Source organism: Triticum urartu, chromosome 1 (genome assembly GCF_003073215.2).
Source record: "Triticum urartu cultivar G1812 chromosome 1, Tu2.1, whole genome shotgun sequence".
Classification (NCBI taxonomy): domain Eukaryota; kingdom Viridiplantae; phylum Streptophyta; class Magnoliopsida; order Poales; family Poaceae; genus Triticum; species Triticum urartu.
Genome location: NC_053022.1, coordinates 493,865,405 through 493,880,375, shown reverse-complemented (window position 1 = coordinate 493,880,375; position 14,971 = coordinate 493,865,405). Strand labels below are relative to the sequence as shown.

General features: G+C 49.8%; 2 protein-coding genes across 2 annotated transcripts; both read left to right on the top strand.

Moving 5' to 3' along the window:
• The first annotated feature begins 151 nt into the window (after positions 1–151).
• LOC125521826 (leucine-rich repeat receptor protein kinase HPCA1-like) lies at positions 152–7,257 on the top strand. Its single transcript, XM_048686891.1, has 19 exons — positions 152–2,147; positions 2,263–2,386; positions 2,492–2,563; positions 2,950–3,024; positions 3,128–3,199; positions 3,315–3,476; positions 3,578–3,649; positions 3,728–3,799; positions 3,886–3,954; positions 4,031–4,099; positions 4,193–4,267; positions 4,355–4,426; positions 4,522–4,656; positions 4,742–5,217; positions 5,301–5,459; positions 5,611–5,750; positions 5,879–6,098; positions 6,220–6,452; positions 6,540–7,257. Exons 1-19 carry the CDS (start codon positions 2,057–2,059, stop codon positions 7,044–7,046), a joined length of 2,895 nt encoding a protein of 964 aa, XP_048542848.1. The 5' UTR covers positions 152–2,056; the 3' UTR covers positions 7,047–7,257.
• A 4,150-nt stretch (positions 7,258–11,407) lies between these two features.
• On the top strand, positions 11,408–13,309 carry LOC125536409 (L-ascorbate oxidase homolog). Its single transcript, XM_048699627.1, has 2 exons — positions 11,408–12,836; positions 12,936–13,309. The coding sequence occupies exons 1-2, from the start codon at positions 11,461–11,463 to the stop codon at positions 13,237–13,239; spliced, it is 1,680 nt and encodes a 559-aa protein (XP_048555584.1). The 5' UTR covers positions 11,408–11,460; the 3' UTR covers positions 13,240–13,309.
• The last annotated feature ends 1,662 nt before the right edge of the window (positions 13,310–14,971 follow it).

The following is a 14,971-nucleotide window of genomic DNA, read 5'->3' as shown; positions in this document are numbered from 1 at the left end:
CGGCTGGCGATTCGGGATGAATTCGTTGCCGCCGAGTCGCGCGCATCGAAAACGTTTCTTGCTTGGTCGGGACTCTGTTTTTATTTGTCGAGCATGTTCTTTAAAAGGTTTATATCAGTAGAGTCCACGCTGTGATATATATTACTAGTATGTAGCACGATACAAGTATGAAACTGTCAAGAGTAAACCGTCGAGGATTAGTTCTCGCGCACGTGAAACGTCTGCGGTGACGATGGCCGACGTGCGCCGGTGCGTGGTGTGCCGTGCACCAGCCGGACCGCTTCCCGGCCGCCATTTTGCCTGTGCCATGGAGGCGGGAGGCCGGAGCTGCGGAAGGCGAAGAAAGTACGCTCCGGTGGCCGGCGACCCGCATCGAAGTCTCTGCGGTAGGGGAGAGAGCGAGGCCTCGACGGGCGGACGGGCGGACGGGGACGCCGGATTTGGAGGGGATAGAGGAGCGGAGCACGCGTGCAGGCCAGGCCGGGCTGGCTGTTGTTCTCTGACCAGGAGCAGGCCACTGACCGGGCCTCACGTCCACTGTCCGTCCGCTGCAACTTGCAGGCTCTGTCCTCTGCCTCTGCGATGATGGATGATAGACATACATACATGCACACGTAGAAGAAGACGCACATTCGATCCAGTTGCAGCGCCCGGCCTCAACTGTTCCAATCGATCCGAGACCGAGGCTTGGATAGAGAAAGTCGCCGTCGCCGTCTCCATCAGCCACCACCCCGCGACGCTCGCATTAAAAATCGCCAATCCACGGGCTAAACAACAAACATAAACACCGTACCCGGCCAGAGGACTGCCGGACGGACAATGGATGGATAGATCCATTCAGCCACCCGATTCGATTGGCCCTCGTCCCAGTTGCATCAGGCTGGTCGTAATGGACAGTATCATATAGTAGTATCATATGATACTAGTGTATGATATTATTTCTGTAATGCATACTATTATAAATTAGTATCTTAGACTGCCTTATTAATTGTCATGCATGACACAAAGTAGTAAAATATTTAATATGATACAGTATCATGATATGATACTATATCCTTTTTTTTCTTCAATTATTTGTGTGTCACAGCATCTAAAAAGTCTAGTTGACATGTATGATACCGCTTATGATACTCTTATTACAACCAGCCTCATATGCATGCCCCTTTTAATTGTCAACTGTCCTCGGATGTTTTCCTCGGCATATAAACTAATCTCCGCGAACCGATCAAGACGCAATCAAAGGCTGGTCGTTGGATTTTTAAGCCGATGGCCGGGCGAGCACCCAGACCACTACTAGCTAGCCACGGATAAAAGAATGTGCAGCTAATTAAGACGACGATGGCAACGCCAGCGCGCAAATCATGCAACTGCAACCGGCGGCGATGGCTACAGGCCACCAGCAGGTAGTCGTCCCGTGGGGATCCTTCTAATTTTCCCGATAAAACGTTTGAATAATTTCAAAATTGCTCTTTGTCTTTACCAGAACCGGGGCCCGCTTTCGTCGAGGATTTGAATATTCCAGCTCGGATTTGTATATGCGTAAATTATATAAGATATAAAAAAGATGGTGGAAATGCGCAGTCGGCTCTCTCTTTCCTCGGCCGCTCGGTTAGTTTGACCAACGTGGCGCAGTGCAAACCCGGCTGCCTTGTCTTGTCTGAACGCGTGCGTCGCTGCGTTCGCTCGCCTCGCCTTGCCTTTGCCCTGCCCCGGGCGGGTTGACCTCTTCCCTGCGCTGCGCTGCGTCGGGGAAGAAGCAAGGCAGGCCGCTGGCGTTGGGTTGGTGGGATTTATACGCCCTGCCGTGCCCGCCTCCTTCCCGTCTCCGACTTTTGCCAGAGAGAGAGAGAGAGAGAGAGAGAGAGAGAGAGGGTACGTGAGCCTCCGACGACCAAGAGGAGCGAGGTAGACGATACACAGAGCGCAAGAAGCGCGGCGGCGCCCTGCTCGCTCCGGCGAACGTGCGTGCTTCCGGGCGAGGCTCCGGCAAGTGATCGAGTCAGGCGCCCACCGTTGTTGCTGCTCCGTCCGTCGTGGACTGGCCCGTGGATAGAGAATGGACGCGGCGACGCGGCGGGCGCGGCTGCTCCTGCTGCTCGTGGCGGCCACCGTGCCGGCTGGGCTCTGCCAGACCAACCCGGACGATGGTCAGTCAGCCACTCCCCTCCGCCGTCCAAAAAGCTCCGTTCCATTTCATCTAACGCATCTCTCCGCCCTGCTTTGCTCACCTCGTTCTGCATGGATTGTGTCTACTCATGGCAGCCGCGGCGCTCCGGTCGGTGATGGGCGCGTGGACCAACTACCCGTCGAGCTGGAACTCCGGCGACCCCTGCGGCGCGCCGTGGGACGGGATCATGTGCAGCGGCAACGGGAGGGTGACATCGCTGTGAGTACAATCGAATCCATCGCGTCCCCCGCGGCTCCTTCTACAGCCAAGTCAAGTGTGTGCCTCATCTCATCATACCAAATTTCCTTTGGTTTGTTTTCGCAGGCGGCTATCCAGCGCCAACATGCAGGGCACGCTCAGCGACAGCATCGGGCAGCTCGGCCAGCTCATGTTCCTGTAAGTTGTCGCCTCGCCCGCCCACCATGGATTCGCTGCCTCCGAGCTGCCATTGCTCAGGCTATATGTTGAACCAGTCAGAGCAGTTTTGCTTCTCAATTATGAACTCTGCTTTCTTATTGTCTGACCATGTCCTGAAAGAAAACAAAAAACTGAGCTGACCCATTCAAGTTTACCATGTCTAAGTTTTGATTGTTAGTTTGTATTATAAAAAATGGTAGTTGGGCAGTGAACATGGATTAGGTAATATATTTGAAAATGAAGGAAAAGTAGAGATGCTTCCATTTAATATTGCATGGAAGAAAATCTAGATGAAACTAGATGTAGAAGTTCTGAAGACCTGCTGCTGATATGTGGACACTCTAACACAAGCATTTGCATTGCAGTGACCTTTCGTTCAACAGCGGTCTCAGTGGTACGATCCCCGCTTCGATTGGGAACCTTGGGAAGCTTACGACACTGTAAGCGATGCATTAATTGCTCATTGTTCTCAACCCTTCCGCTCCTGATGCAATAGCAGTTGACCAAACAGACTTACTGAATCGCTTTCGATGTACTTGTCAGAATCTTGGCTGGTTGCAGCTTCAGCGGAGACATTCCTAAAGAACTAGGCAACCTCCTGCAGATGACATTCCTGTAAGTGGCTAGCTTGATTCAAAAGAAACTTCTCGCATTCGCAAACTCCTCGTCTTATTTCTTTTGATTGACAGAAAAACTAACTGGTTCTGTGAAACGTTATCTATACATATAGGGCGCTGAATTCAAACAAGTTGACGGGCACAATACCGCCTCAGCTTGGCCTACTCTCAAAACTCTTCTGGCTAGACCTGGCAGATAATGCCATCACAGGAAGTGTCCCTATCTCAACAGGAACGACACCGGGCCTTGATCTTCTTACCAACACGAAGCACTTGTAAGTTTGATACTACTTTTTTTGTCTTGATCTATTAAGGAAGATCATCGGTTTGCAGCCGGTTGTTTAATCTTTCTAACTAAACTATGATTGGTGGACAGCCATTTCAACAAGAACCAGCTATCTGGAACGCTTACAGGCCTCTTCAAGTCTAATATGACCCTCATACACATGTAAGGGATTGCCAAACTTTCCAATTTATGTTATATCGATAAATATATCCTGCTAATATTTCTTTTCATTTTTTTCAGATTGTTTGATAGCAATCAGTTCACAGGCCCAATTCCGCGTGAGCTTGGAAGCATTACCTCGCTCCAAGTACTGTAAGTAGCTTCAGAACAATGAAACACACATTTTCCTCGAGAGTTGTTTTTATCACAATCTTTGACACATTTCTCGTCTTCGACAGCCGACTGGATAGGAACCAATTTGCGGGAGCAGTTCCTAACATCACCAACTTGGTCAACCTAAATGAGCTGTAAGTGTCTTCCAAGACTAGTCAAGATAAGATTTTTTAGACTTGAGAAACCTATTACTGAAAATGCTTTCTGCAGGAACTTGGCAACCAACAAGCTAACTGGATCAGTGCCAAATCTCAGCAGCATGAACGTGTTAAATGTTGTGTAAGAACCTAACTATAATGCTTCCATGCTGCATTGCCCAGTGATATAAAACAATCTCGGAAAATACTGACTAGTCAATGCTTTAATAACCAGGGATTTAAGCAACAACAGCTTTACCGCGTCAGCAATCCCAGCCTGGTTCACAAATCTAACAAATATTTCTTCAATGTGAGTTATCTTAAACGGTTGACTCTCTAAAGCAACAATTTGTTTCGATGATGTCATACTTATCGTGATATTCTTGTTATCACTCAGATCGATGTCTTCTGCGAGCCTCACTGGCGAGGTCCCCCAGGAACTCTTCAATTTGCCCCAGCTGCATGAAGTGTAATTTTCTAGCAAACTATACTCATAGTAACTTCAATAAGAAAAGAGAAATAAGTCATTCTCATGTTCAAGTGTTCGTATTGATGATGGTACAGTGTAATGAGCAAAAACCAGTTGAACGGAGTACTTACGATGCCAGGCAGCATCGGCACACAACTGCAAACCGTGGATTTCCAAGGAAACGTCATAGTTGATGTCGCTGGCATTTCAAACTACAAAAAGACACTGCTGTAAGATCCTAAAATGCTGGCCATTACTTCTTTTCTCCATGCATTCACTGACATGCCTCTGTTTTTTCTTAAAATCTGCATACAGGCTTGCCCTGAATCCAGTCTGCTCCGATAAACCCACTGTAGCATTCTGCACCGTCCAGAAACCGAACGTGATAGCATACAGCACTAGCATGGCCAAATGTATCTCGGCAAGTGGGTGCCAAAGTGGTCAGGGCCAGAACCCCGCAAACTGCGGCTGCGCCTATTCGTACAATGGCAAGATGGTCTTCAGAGCGCCGTCCTTCAAGGATGTGTCGGACACCGTTAGGTTTCAGCAACTGGAGGAAACCCTCTGGAGGCTACTGGGTCTGCGTGAAGGTGCGGTTCTCCTGAACCGTATCCACTTCAACGAGGACAACTACCTCCAAGTTCAAGTGAGTCTGTTCCCGTCGACGGGGACGCTCTTCAACGTGTCTGAAGTGAGCCGCATTGGGTTTCTTCTCAGCAACCAGACCTACAAGCCGCCGCCAATATTCGGGCCTTACTTCTTCATTGCAGATCCATATGTCCCCTTCTTAGGTACTTGAGTTTCCCCTGTTTAAAATTGAAGATTTGAAGCAGCATGGCGGTGTGAAACTAACTATTTAAACATTCTGTGTCAGTTGCTGGTGGCAAGAAATCGAAGTTCAGTACAGCTGCTGTTGCTGGAATCGCAGTGGCCGGTGGGGTTCTTGTGATTGCCCTCATTTTGGTGGGACTGTTCGCTTTGCGACAGAAGAGAAGGAACAAGGAACTAAAAGAACGAAGCACCGACCCTTTTGGTAAGGATAAATATACAAACTGGTCTTGCAGTTTCTGTTATACCAGTAGCATCACTGTTGAACAATCTGCGATGAACTGAACATCCAAAGAGCAACCATGACATGGACAATGAAGGTTGAAACTGATCTGATCATTTCTCTGAAATTCCAGCTTCGTGGGGCGCGGCGCAGAAAGACAGCGGAGGAGCTCCACAGCTGAAAGGAGCGAGGTTCTTCTCCTTCGAGGAGCTGAAAAGCTGCACGGACAACTTTGCAGATAGCCATGAGATAGGCGCAGGAGGCTATGGAAAGGTAACAATTGAAAACCGCATCAGTTCATTTGTCCATCTTATTCCTGAAATATGGCCTGCACAAACAGTTGAAAGTTGAAACACAATTTAGCCAACCACACTGGCTTACTCACTGCAATGTGTGAACAGGTGTACAAGGGAACACTTGTGGACGGAATACGGGTGGCGATAAAGCGGGCGCAGTCCGGGTCGATGCAGGGCGCGCCGGAGTTCAAGAACGAGATCGAGCTGCTGTCCCGGGTTCACCACAGGAACCTGGTGAGCCTGATCGGCTTCTGCTTCCAGCAAGGGGAGCAGATGCTGGTTTACGAGTTCGTCGCCGGTGGGACACTGAGGGAGAACCTTGTTGGTAAGCACATCTGAATTACTGAGTCCCAAACCACCCCACTGACAATACCCCTCATCTACATTTACATTAGTTGTTTACCATTTCACTTGTGCCCAAAATTGATGGAACTGCACGTTTGCAGTTAGAGGGACGTACTTGGGCTGGAAGAAGAGGCTGAGGATCGCGCTCGGGTCGGCGAGGGGGCTGGCGTACCTTCACGAGCTCGCCGACCCGCCGATCATCCACCGCGACATCAAGTCCACCAACATCCTCCTCGACGAGAACCTCAAGGCCAAGGTCGCCGACTTCGGGCTCTCCAAGCTCGTCGCCGACACCGAGAAGGGCCACGTCTCCACCCAAGTCAAAGGAACACTGGTAACGATCGTAACCACTGCTACATTTTTCACCTCGATCAGTTGCTCCATATGATCTGCCGATTAATCATGCGTGCATTTTTGGCAGGGATATTTGGACCCGGAGTACTACATGACGCAGCAGCTGTCGGAGAAGAGCGACGTGTACAGCTTCGGGGTGGTGATGCTGGAGCTGGTGAGCGGGAGGCAGCCGATCGAGAAGGGGAAGTACGTTGTGCGGGAGGTGAGGCAGGCCATCGACCCGGCCGACCGCGACTACTACGGCCTGCGCGCCATCGTCGACCCGGCGATCCGGGACGCCGCGCGGACGCCCGGGTTCCGGCGGTTCGTGCAGCTGGCGATGCAGTGCGTGGACGAGTCCGCGGCGGCGCGGCCCACCATGGGCACCGTCGTCAAGGAGGTGGAGGCCATGCTGCTCAACGAGCCCGACGGGGAGGGGTCCAACTCGGCCGGGTCGTCGGCCACCGAGTTCGACGGCGCCGGCAGGGGCGCGCCCTCGCACCCGTACAGCGACGTGGAGATCACCCGGTCGTCCTACGGCGGCGCCGGGGAGGCGTCCGATTACATGCCCTACTTTGAGGTCAAGCCCAAATAATAGACACATTGTACATTCATTTTGGGGTATAGAAAGTGTACATTTTGTTCCTTCTCGTGTCAGCTTGTGACGATGAATTGTACATTGATTTTTTTTGTTCGTGTTGCGAGTGATGTAACTTGTGATGCATCGTATAGTATTAGATTCTTCTTTGTTCATTGTATGCAAGTTTCACTCTCTTGACATTCATTGGATGCAAGTTCATTGTTTACATTGTCCATGTCATGGTTTTCGGCAGCATTACTCGGAGTCATGGCCTACGCGCCTTTGATGTGCACTCAGTACCCTATTTTTCACAGAAAAATCTTCTGATCTATTCATTAATTGTCGTAGCAGTACAAAAAGAGCATCAAAAGTAATAAAAAGGGTGTGTTTAGGACTCAGTCGACTGAGACTTAACGAAGTCTCAATCGAGTGACGTCAGCTTAGTTGTGGTGTTGCAAGCGGCATGGCAGGATGCTGCAAACGGCGATGAAAAATGTTGCAACGGTACTGCAAGCAACGACAACATATGCTATAACCGTTCTGATAAAAATGCTACAACTGTCAAAGGAGGATGTTGCGACCCGTGAGATGATGTGCTACAATTGACGAGGGACGACATGCTACAACCACCAAGACGGATGTTGCACCCGGCAGAAAAAAAATGTTGCAAACGATGAGACAAAATGCTACAAGGTCGACTAAGACTTCGTTAAATCTCAATCGTCTGACTTTTAGCAAGCCCGTAATAAAATTTACATTCAGGTGACATATAAATAAACACTCAGCGTCAGATTTTATGACCTTCTTCAATGATTTGCTCCGGAATCAAACCCAAATAGGATGATACATTTTCAAGGCGTTAGATACATTTTGAAGCGGTTTTATATTAGATACTTGGACAATTGTCTTTTTAATGGAGGTAAAAGATTTGTCTCATTCATTAATTAAACAGAAGACGATTGATCAATTAACTGATGAAAAATCGGGCAACCGTTGCAAACATGTCCTAATAGGCGAACAAGCAACAACCCAAACAATGCATGCAATACTATCAAACTATTAGGCTACCCCTCAAAAAAACAATTCAAACTATTAGGCCCAAGCACAAAGGCAACTCAACAAGCTACTTCTAAAACCGCCAACATACAAACCTCGACATCGCAAAGTACCCCCATCGACTAGTGGTAATATGTGAAAAATACAAATATATTGACATAGACAACATACACGACCAAATGCATGTTTTTATGCTAAGAACCATCCATCATGTAACTACATACGGACATACGCCTTTCCTTTAGTGCCATCCTTCTTATTTTTGCTCTTGTTTGGTTTATCTTTCAATATATCAGATCAAGGGTTAGCTCCATCCTTGTTGCTTTTTGCCCCTGATTGCTTTCTCCTTTAGGAGGCGGCCAATCATCTTGACAAAGCAACATTGCGTCCATATTTTACTAATGAAAATGTCATAATAAGTTGCATCCTTATTTTGTTTGGACACATAAATATATTTTTATAGATAGTGGAGCATTTTCATAATAATTAAATACTATATTTATATGGAAAAAATTATATTGTCTAATCTGTTAAACATGACATGCAATTATATTCTCCTATTTATTTAGGAATTTTTATAGAGAACCATGCAAACAACTAATCCAGTGATACCCCTAGCGCACGCACATGGATAGGGTAATGCGATGAGCACTTTAAGGGCTAAACTCCCTCTTGGGAGAGGAGGCAGATGTTGGTTTTCTTTTTTGAAAAAATATTTAATTATGTCGACTGATAGATATGTAGCGCCGGTCGGCTCGTCAATGCAACACGTGCCCCACAAAATGGTCCCAAACACGAACCAATGGCTTTATCTCCTTGCAGAGTTTTCTCGGGCACTCTTTTTCTCCTCTTCTCTCTCTGTGTGTGTGTGTGTGTGTGTCGCGCTTCGTCATCTTCCTCGCGCCATCTCTCTTACTTTCTCTGGAAAATCTCACTAGTTCCATCGTCGCCCACATTGTCCTAGCAATGTCCACTTTCTACGCCAACTGCTACAAACCAGCGATGATCGACAACAATGTTGATGTCGTTTCTGCAAGGGCGAACACCGGTGTTGTAGCCTGGGGGGACACTGGCTTTGCAAGCATGCGTAGGTGTTGCAAGGTCTGCCTGCACCGCCGAGCGTTGCTTCAAGGAGCCATACAGCCACTCGGTGCCGCGATGCGCTGGTGCTGTGTGCTAGGAGCCGGGCACTCAGTGCCGTGAGACGACGTCTAGGTGCTGCAAGGTGAGAGGGTGCCGTTGGGGCATGCTTCTTGGTGCTACATAGCGTGCTAGTGATGCAAGGTAGAGGGGAGCCGATGGGGGAGATGAGGTGGTAGGGAATGATGGGATGGTGAGGTGTGAAGCAATCGATGGCTGCCGAGGTGGCTGATCCCATGTGAAGGATCGGGCGGCTGACACCTAGTGTGACTTTTTTTTTCTTCTGTTATATTTTTAGTTTTTTTTCTCACATACTGCATAGTGCGTGCATGTGTACTGTCTGGGCAAAAGTGCTATGTGAACAGCGTACGAGATACAAGTTCACTGTCACGTGAAGTACATGTATACTTGTACAGTGTGAAGTGCAAACAATACATTACCTTGACCAAGCGGTCAGCTTGATAAGCTACCTACAAAAATTTGCAACTAAAAATAAATAAATACATTGCCTTGAGAAGTACAAGTTACTTCGAACAAAAGCACACCGATACCAAGTGCAGTGGTTTGGTGCTCGGGCTATATGAAACACCTTTTCTGAAACATTCAAAAAATCACATTTTAAACTTTGAAAAAATTACATTGATATATGCATGTATACTACACGTGAAAATACATTGGTTTGCGAGATACACGGAAAAAGGTGAAAAATCGTCGGTTCTATATAGAGTAGTTAGAGCATCTTCAACAGGCGCCGAACGCGCCGCGTGCAAAAAACTGCTTTGCCGCGCGTGGATCGCCTGGTTTGGCGCGGCGCGCAGCACTGGCTCCAGCAGCCGCGCTAAAATGCAACGCGCGCGCGCCGCTCCAGCAGCGCGCGCGACTCGCCGGGGCATTGCATATATGGCATTATGAACACAAAATGAAGTTGAAACATTCAAAATGCAATGAACATGACATATAAAATTACACACAAACAAATTGATGAAGAAAAGTTCATGCCCACAAATTCAAAATCATGCCCACCCGGTCACACGCCACCCGCCGCCGAGGTCATCCGCGACGGCATGAAGAGGCCACGCGCGAGGCCGATGGTCGGAGGAGCTCCGGCGGAGGCGAGGCCAACGCCACCCGGGCTAGGGTTTGCGGCGGCGGCGGCGGTGGTGGAGGGGTCGCGGCTATAGGATGGGGTGAGCGGGGTTCCGGCGCGCGCGGGGCGTAGGAGGCGGAGAAGTCAGAGCGCAGCGCGAGCGCGCGGCACAGTCGAGCGCGGAAGCGGGCGCCCCAGATACACCGCATGAGATAGCAATTCCGACCGCGCGCCCAGCTCCTTATAACGCGCGCGCGGTTATTGCGCGCCCGCTGGAGCCACCCGCCGGGTTGCGCGTGCTAAACTGGCTAAATTTGCGGCGCGGCGCTTGTTTAGCGCGCCTGTTGGAGATGCTCCTAAGAGAGCACATATTGTTCACTGTGTTCAAAATCATCAATTTGTCTTTTTTGTGTAGCTAGCTCGCGTGTCAATGTATTTCGTCATAAAAATTTACATACATGGAGATGGAGTATACATCCGTATGATATCCTGGAATTGTTTCAGAATTTTTGAATCATTGAGACATTTTTTTTTCTTGATTTTTTTTAAGAAGAGCTTCATGTAGCCCGAGCACAAAAAGGCATTTCTGCGCCAAAACCTGTCAACATGGCAGGATCGAAGGCTGGCTGCAGCTATGTGCGTGCTGTGCTGGGCTGTCCTGGCCCGAACTGGCCGGCGAGACGCTGGAACAGGTCTAAACAGGGACCGAGCGGCAACGGCGGCGAGACAGACACACGCTGCATACCTGCTTCCGGCCATTTCTCGGCACCGCTCCTTCGCCCCGCCATGCGCGGCGCTACCTATAAATCCCTGCCACGGCGTCCCCTCCTCACCCCGAAGCTCCCCGGTTGACCTCCCCGGTCTCCACATCCTTCTCCACCGTCCTCCACCCCTCCCACAACCAGGGGACGTCTTCCATGGCCTCCTCATAGACCCACCTATCCCGCCGCCCGCAACTCCTACATTACAAATCCTTCAAGGTACGCACGCACGCAGCCTGCAAATCGTCGTCGGATGCATGCAGTTTCCGATCAATTCATTCGAATGTGTTGGTATTTTGTGATGCAGAGAGCAGAACTTGATATATAGCGCTCGCCAGTCCGCCCAGCTAGCCCGCGCGCCCGCCTGCCACCGATCTTGGTTTTCATGACGACGACGATGACAATGCGCCGGACGGCGGCGGGGGGCGTCCTCCTGCTGGCGCTGCTGCTGCTGTCCACGACGGTGGCCCGGGCCGAGGACCCGTACGTGTTCATGGAGTGGCACGTGACGTACGGCACCAAGAACATCGTGGGCACGCCGCAGAAGGTGATCCTCATCAACGACGAGTTCCCGGGCCCCCGGATCAACTGCTCCTCCAACAACAACATCGTCATCAACGTCTTCAACCAGCTGGACCAGCCGCTGCTCTTCACCTGGAACGGCATCCAGCACCGCAAGAACTCGTGGCAGGACGGCCTCCCGGGCACCAACTGCCCCGTCGCCCCCGGCACCAACTACACCTACCACTGGCAGCCCAAGGACCAGATCGGCACCTTCTTCTACTTCCCCTCCGTCGGCATGCAGCGCGTCGTCGGCGGCTTCGGCCTCATCAGCGTCGTCAGCCGCCTCCTCATCCCGGTCCCCTACGACCCGCCCGCCGACGACCTGCAGGTCCTCATCGGCGACTGGTTCACCAAGGACCACGCCGTCATGGCCGGCCTCCTCGACGCCGGCCGCAGCATCGGCCGCCCCGCGGGCGTGCTCATCAACGGCAGGGGCGGCAAGGAGGCGGCCAACCCGCCCATGTTCACCTGGGAGGCCGCCAAGACGTACCAGCTCCGCATCTGCAACGTCGGCATCAAGTCGTCGCTCAACTTCCGCATCCAGGGTCACGACATGAAGCTCGTGGAGATGGACGGCTCCCACACGATACAGGGCCTGTACGAGTCGCTCGACGTGCACGTGGGCCAGTGCATGTCCGTCCTCGTCGACGCCGACCAGAAGCCCGCGGACTACCTCATGGTGGCCTCCACCAGGTTCATGGCCGGCCCCAGCTCCGTCTCCGCCGTCATCCGCTACGCCGGCTCCAACACCCCGCCGGCGGCTAACGTCCCGGAGCCGCCGGCCGGGTGGGCCTGGTCGATCAACCAGTGGAGGTCCTTCCGGTGGAACCTGACGGCCAGCGCGGCGCGTCCCAACCCGCAGGGGTCCTACCACTACGGGCAGATCAACATCACCCGCACCATCAAGCTCATGGTCACCCGCGGCCACGTCGAGGGCAAGCTCAGGTACGGCTTCAACGGCGTGTCCCACGTGGACGGCGACACACCCCTGAAGCTCGCCGAGTACTTCAACGTCAGCGACCAGGTGTTCCATTACAACCAAATGGGCGACGAACCCCCTGCCGTGAACGGCCCCATGCACGTCGTGCCCAACGTCATCACGGCCGAGTTCCGCACCTTCATCGAGGTCGTCTTCGAGAACCCCGAGAAGAGCATGGACTCTGTCCACATCGACGGCTACGCCTTCTTCGCCGTCGGGTAACCCTAAGTTCTTGTGCTCAGGCATGCATTGCATTGTACGGGCGGCGGCGCTGATGGAATTAATGGAAATGGACTTGATGCATGTGGGTATTGCAGGATGGGGCCGGGGAAGTGGACGGCGGCGGAGAGGAAGACGTACAACCTGCTGGACGCGGTGAGCAGGCACACGATCCAGGTGTACCCGCGGTCGTGGTCGGCGGTGATGCTGACGTTCGACAACGCGGGGATGTGGAACGTGAGGACCAACCTGTGGGAGAGGCACTACCTCGGGGAGCAGCTCTACATGAGCGTCGTCTCGCCGGCGAGGTCGCTGCGCGACGAGTACAACATGCCAGAGAACGCCCTCCGCTGCGGCAAGGTCGTCGGCCTGCCGCTGCCGCCGTCCTACCTCCCCGCCTGAAGCCCTGACCCAGTTAATTAATCCATTGACAGATATGAAATTAAATGATTGATGTACACGAGGAGGTCTAGCTAGGCCGCCAGGATGAGTTTGTTTCCGTTATTGTATGTATGTATGTGTGTACGTACTCCATTCTTGTGTGTTGTGTAATTGTGTTACTGTTGTTGTCGTTCTTGGCGATCGATTTTCTTTTTTGCTTTGGTGGAATATATGATTAAGCATGGGGGCTAGTTTGCCCCTCTCATCAAAAGAACAAAGACACTAAGAAACGTATACTCCTACCTTGGAAAGAAAATTAAGGATCGGCTGGACCGGCCGGCCGGCTGGGAACAAATCATCGCGGTAATCTTGACATATGTGCCCTCTCAAATCATTGTAATGGTAGTTACTATAAAGTTAAGGATCTGTCTAGGCCTCATCTAAATGTGACATAGTTATGTCACATTTAAACTGATATCACCACTTGTTTTGTTTTTTGAGTAGATGTCATCATTTGTTTGTGGCCTTTTCTTTGTTTGTTGTTCTTTTTTTTTGTCCAGCCCAGAGTGATATTATTTTTTTATAATCATGCAGCATCCAGCATGACTACAGGAGAGACCCAGATCGTGCTTGCAAGGGCCACGCCTAGCGCGCCTCCGTGCTCGCTAATACGATCGCTACCTCCGGTAGCCTAGCCGTACGCAGTAGTACACTTTGTGTTTTTCTCCTTTTGTTTTTTTCCTTTTTATGATTTTTATTTTTCTCTTTCAGGTTTAGTTGTTCTTCGAGTTTTCTTCCATTGTTTATTTTTTATACTTTCTGTATTATAAAGATTGTTCTAATATATGTTGAACATTTTTAATATATGAAGAACATCTTTCTTTTCAAATACACATTGAACACGTTTTTTATAGGGTGAACATTTTTTCATATACACACTGAACAAAATTTAATATATTATGATTTTTAATATATATTAAACTGTATTTATATGTATGGTGAACTTTTTTTAATATACACAGTAAACCTTTTATGAATACACACTGAACAATTTTAAAATGCACGCTGAACATTTCTAAATATATATATATAAATCGAAGGCTAAAATGAGAAACTAGTAAAAACCAGGAAAAATTCATGTATTCAAAAAATGTACAAGGTTTTAATAATGTTTGTGATTTCAAAAATTGTTTGCAAATTCAAACAATGTTCACAAAAATCAAAATAAATGTTTATGTATTCAATCTCTTCGATGAACAAAACGCACAAGACCGCCGTTGATTCACAAGCAAAAGATGAGTTGTGAGTTGAGGATGGACTTGCAACAGGGGCAACTACAATTACAAGCCCAGTTGCGAGTCGATTAAGGAATTGCAGTTGGAACAACTACAAACTACAAAAAGCTCAGTTGCTAGTCGAGGGCAGACTTGCAACTGGGGCTATTACAAAATACAAAAAAGCCCAGTTACGAGTCGAGGTTGGAGTTACAACTGTGGAAACTACAACTAGAAAAAAGCGCCCTAGTTGCGAGTCAAGGTTGGACTTGCATTTGTGACAACGACAACTAAAAGCAAAGCCCCTAGTTGCCAGTCGAGCATGGACCTGAAATTGGGACAACTACAACTACAAAACAACAATTGCGGGCCGAGCTTGGGTTTGTAACCGAGACAAAATTATTGGACCCCCAATTTCAAAGTGGGGGGGGGGGGTGGACTCGCAACTTGGACAAGAACACAAGCGCCCTTAGTTGGGA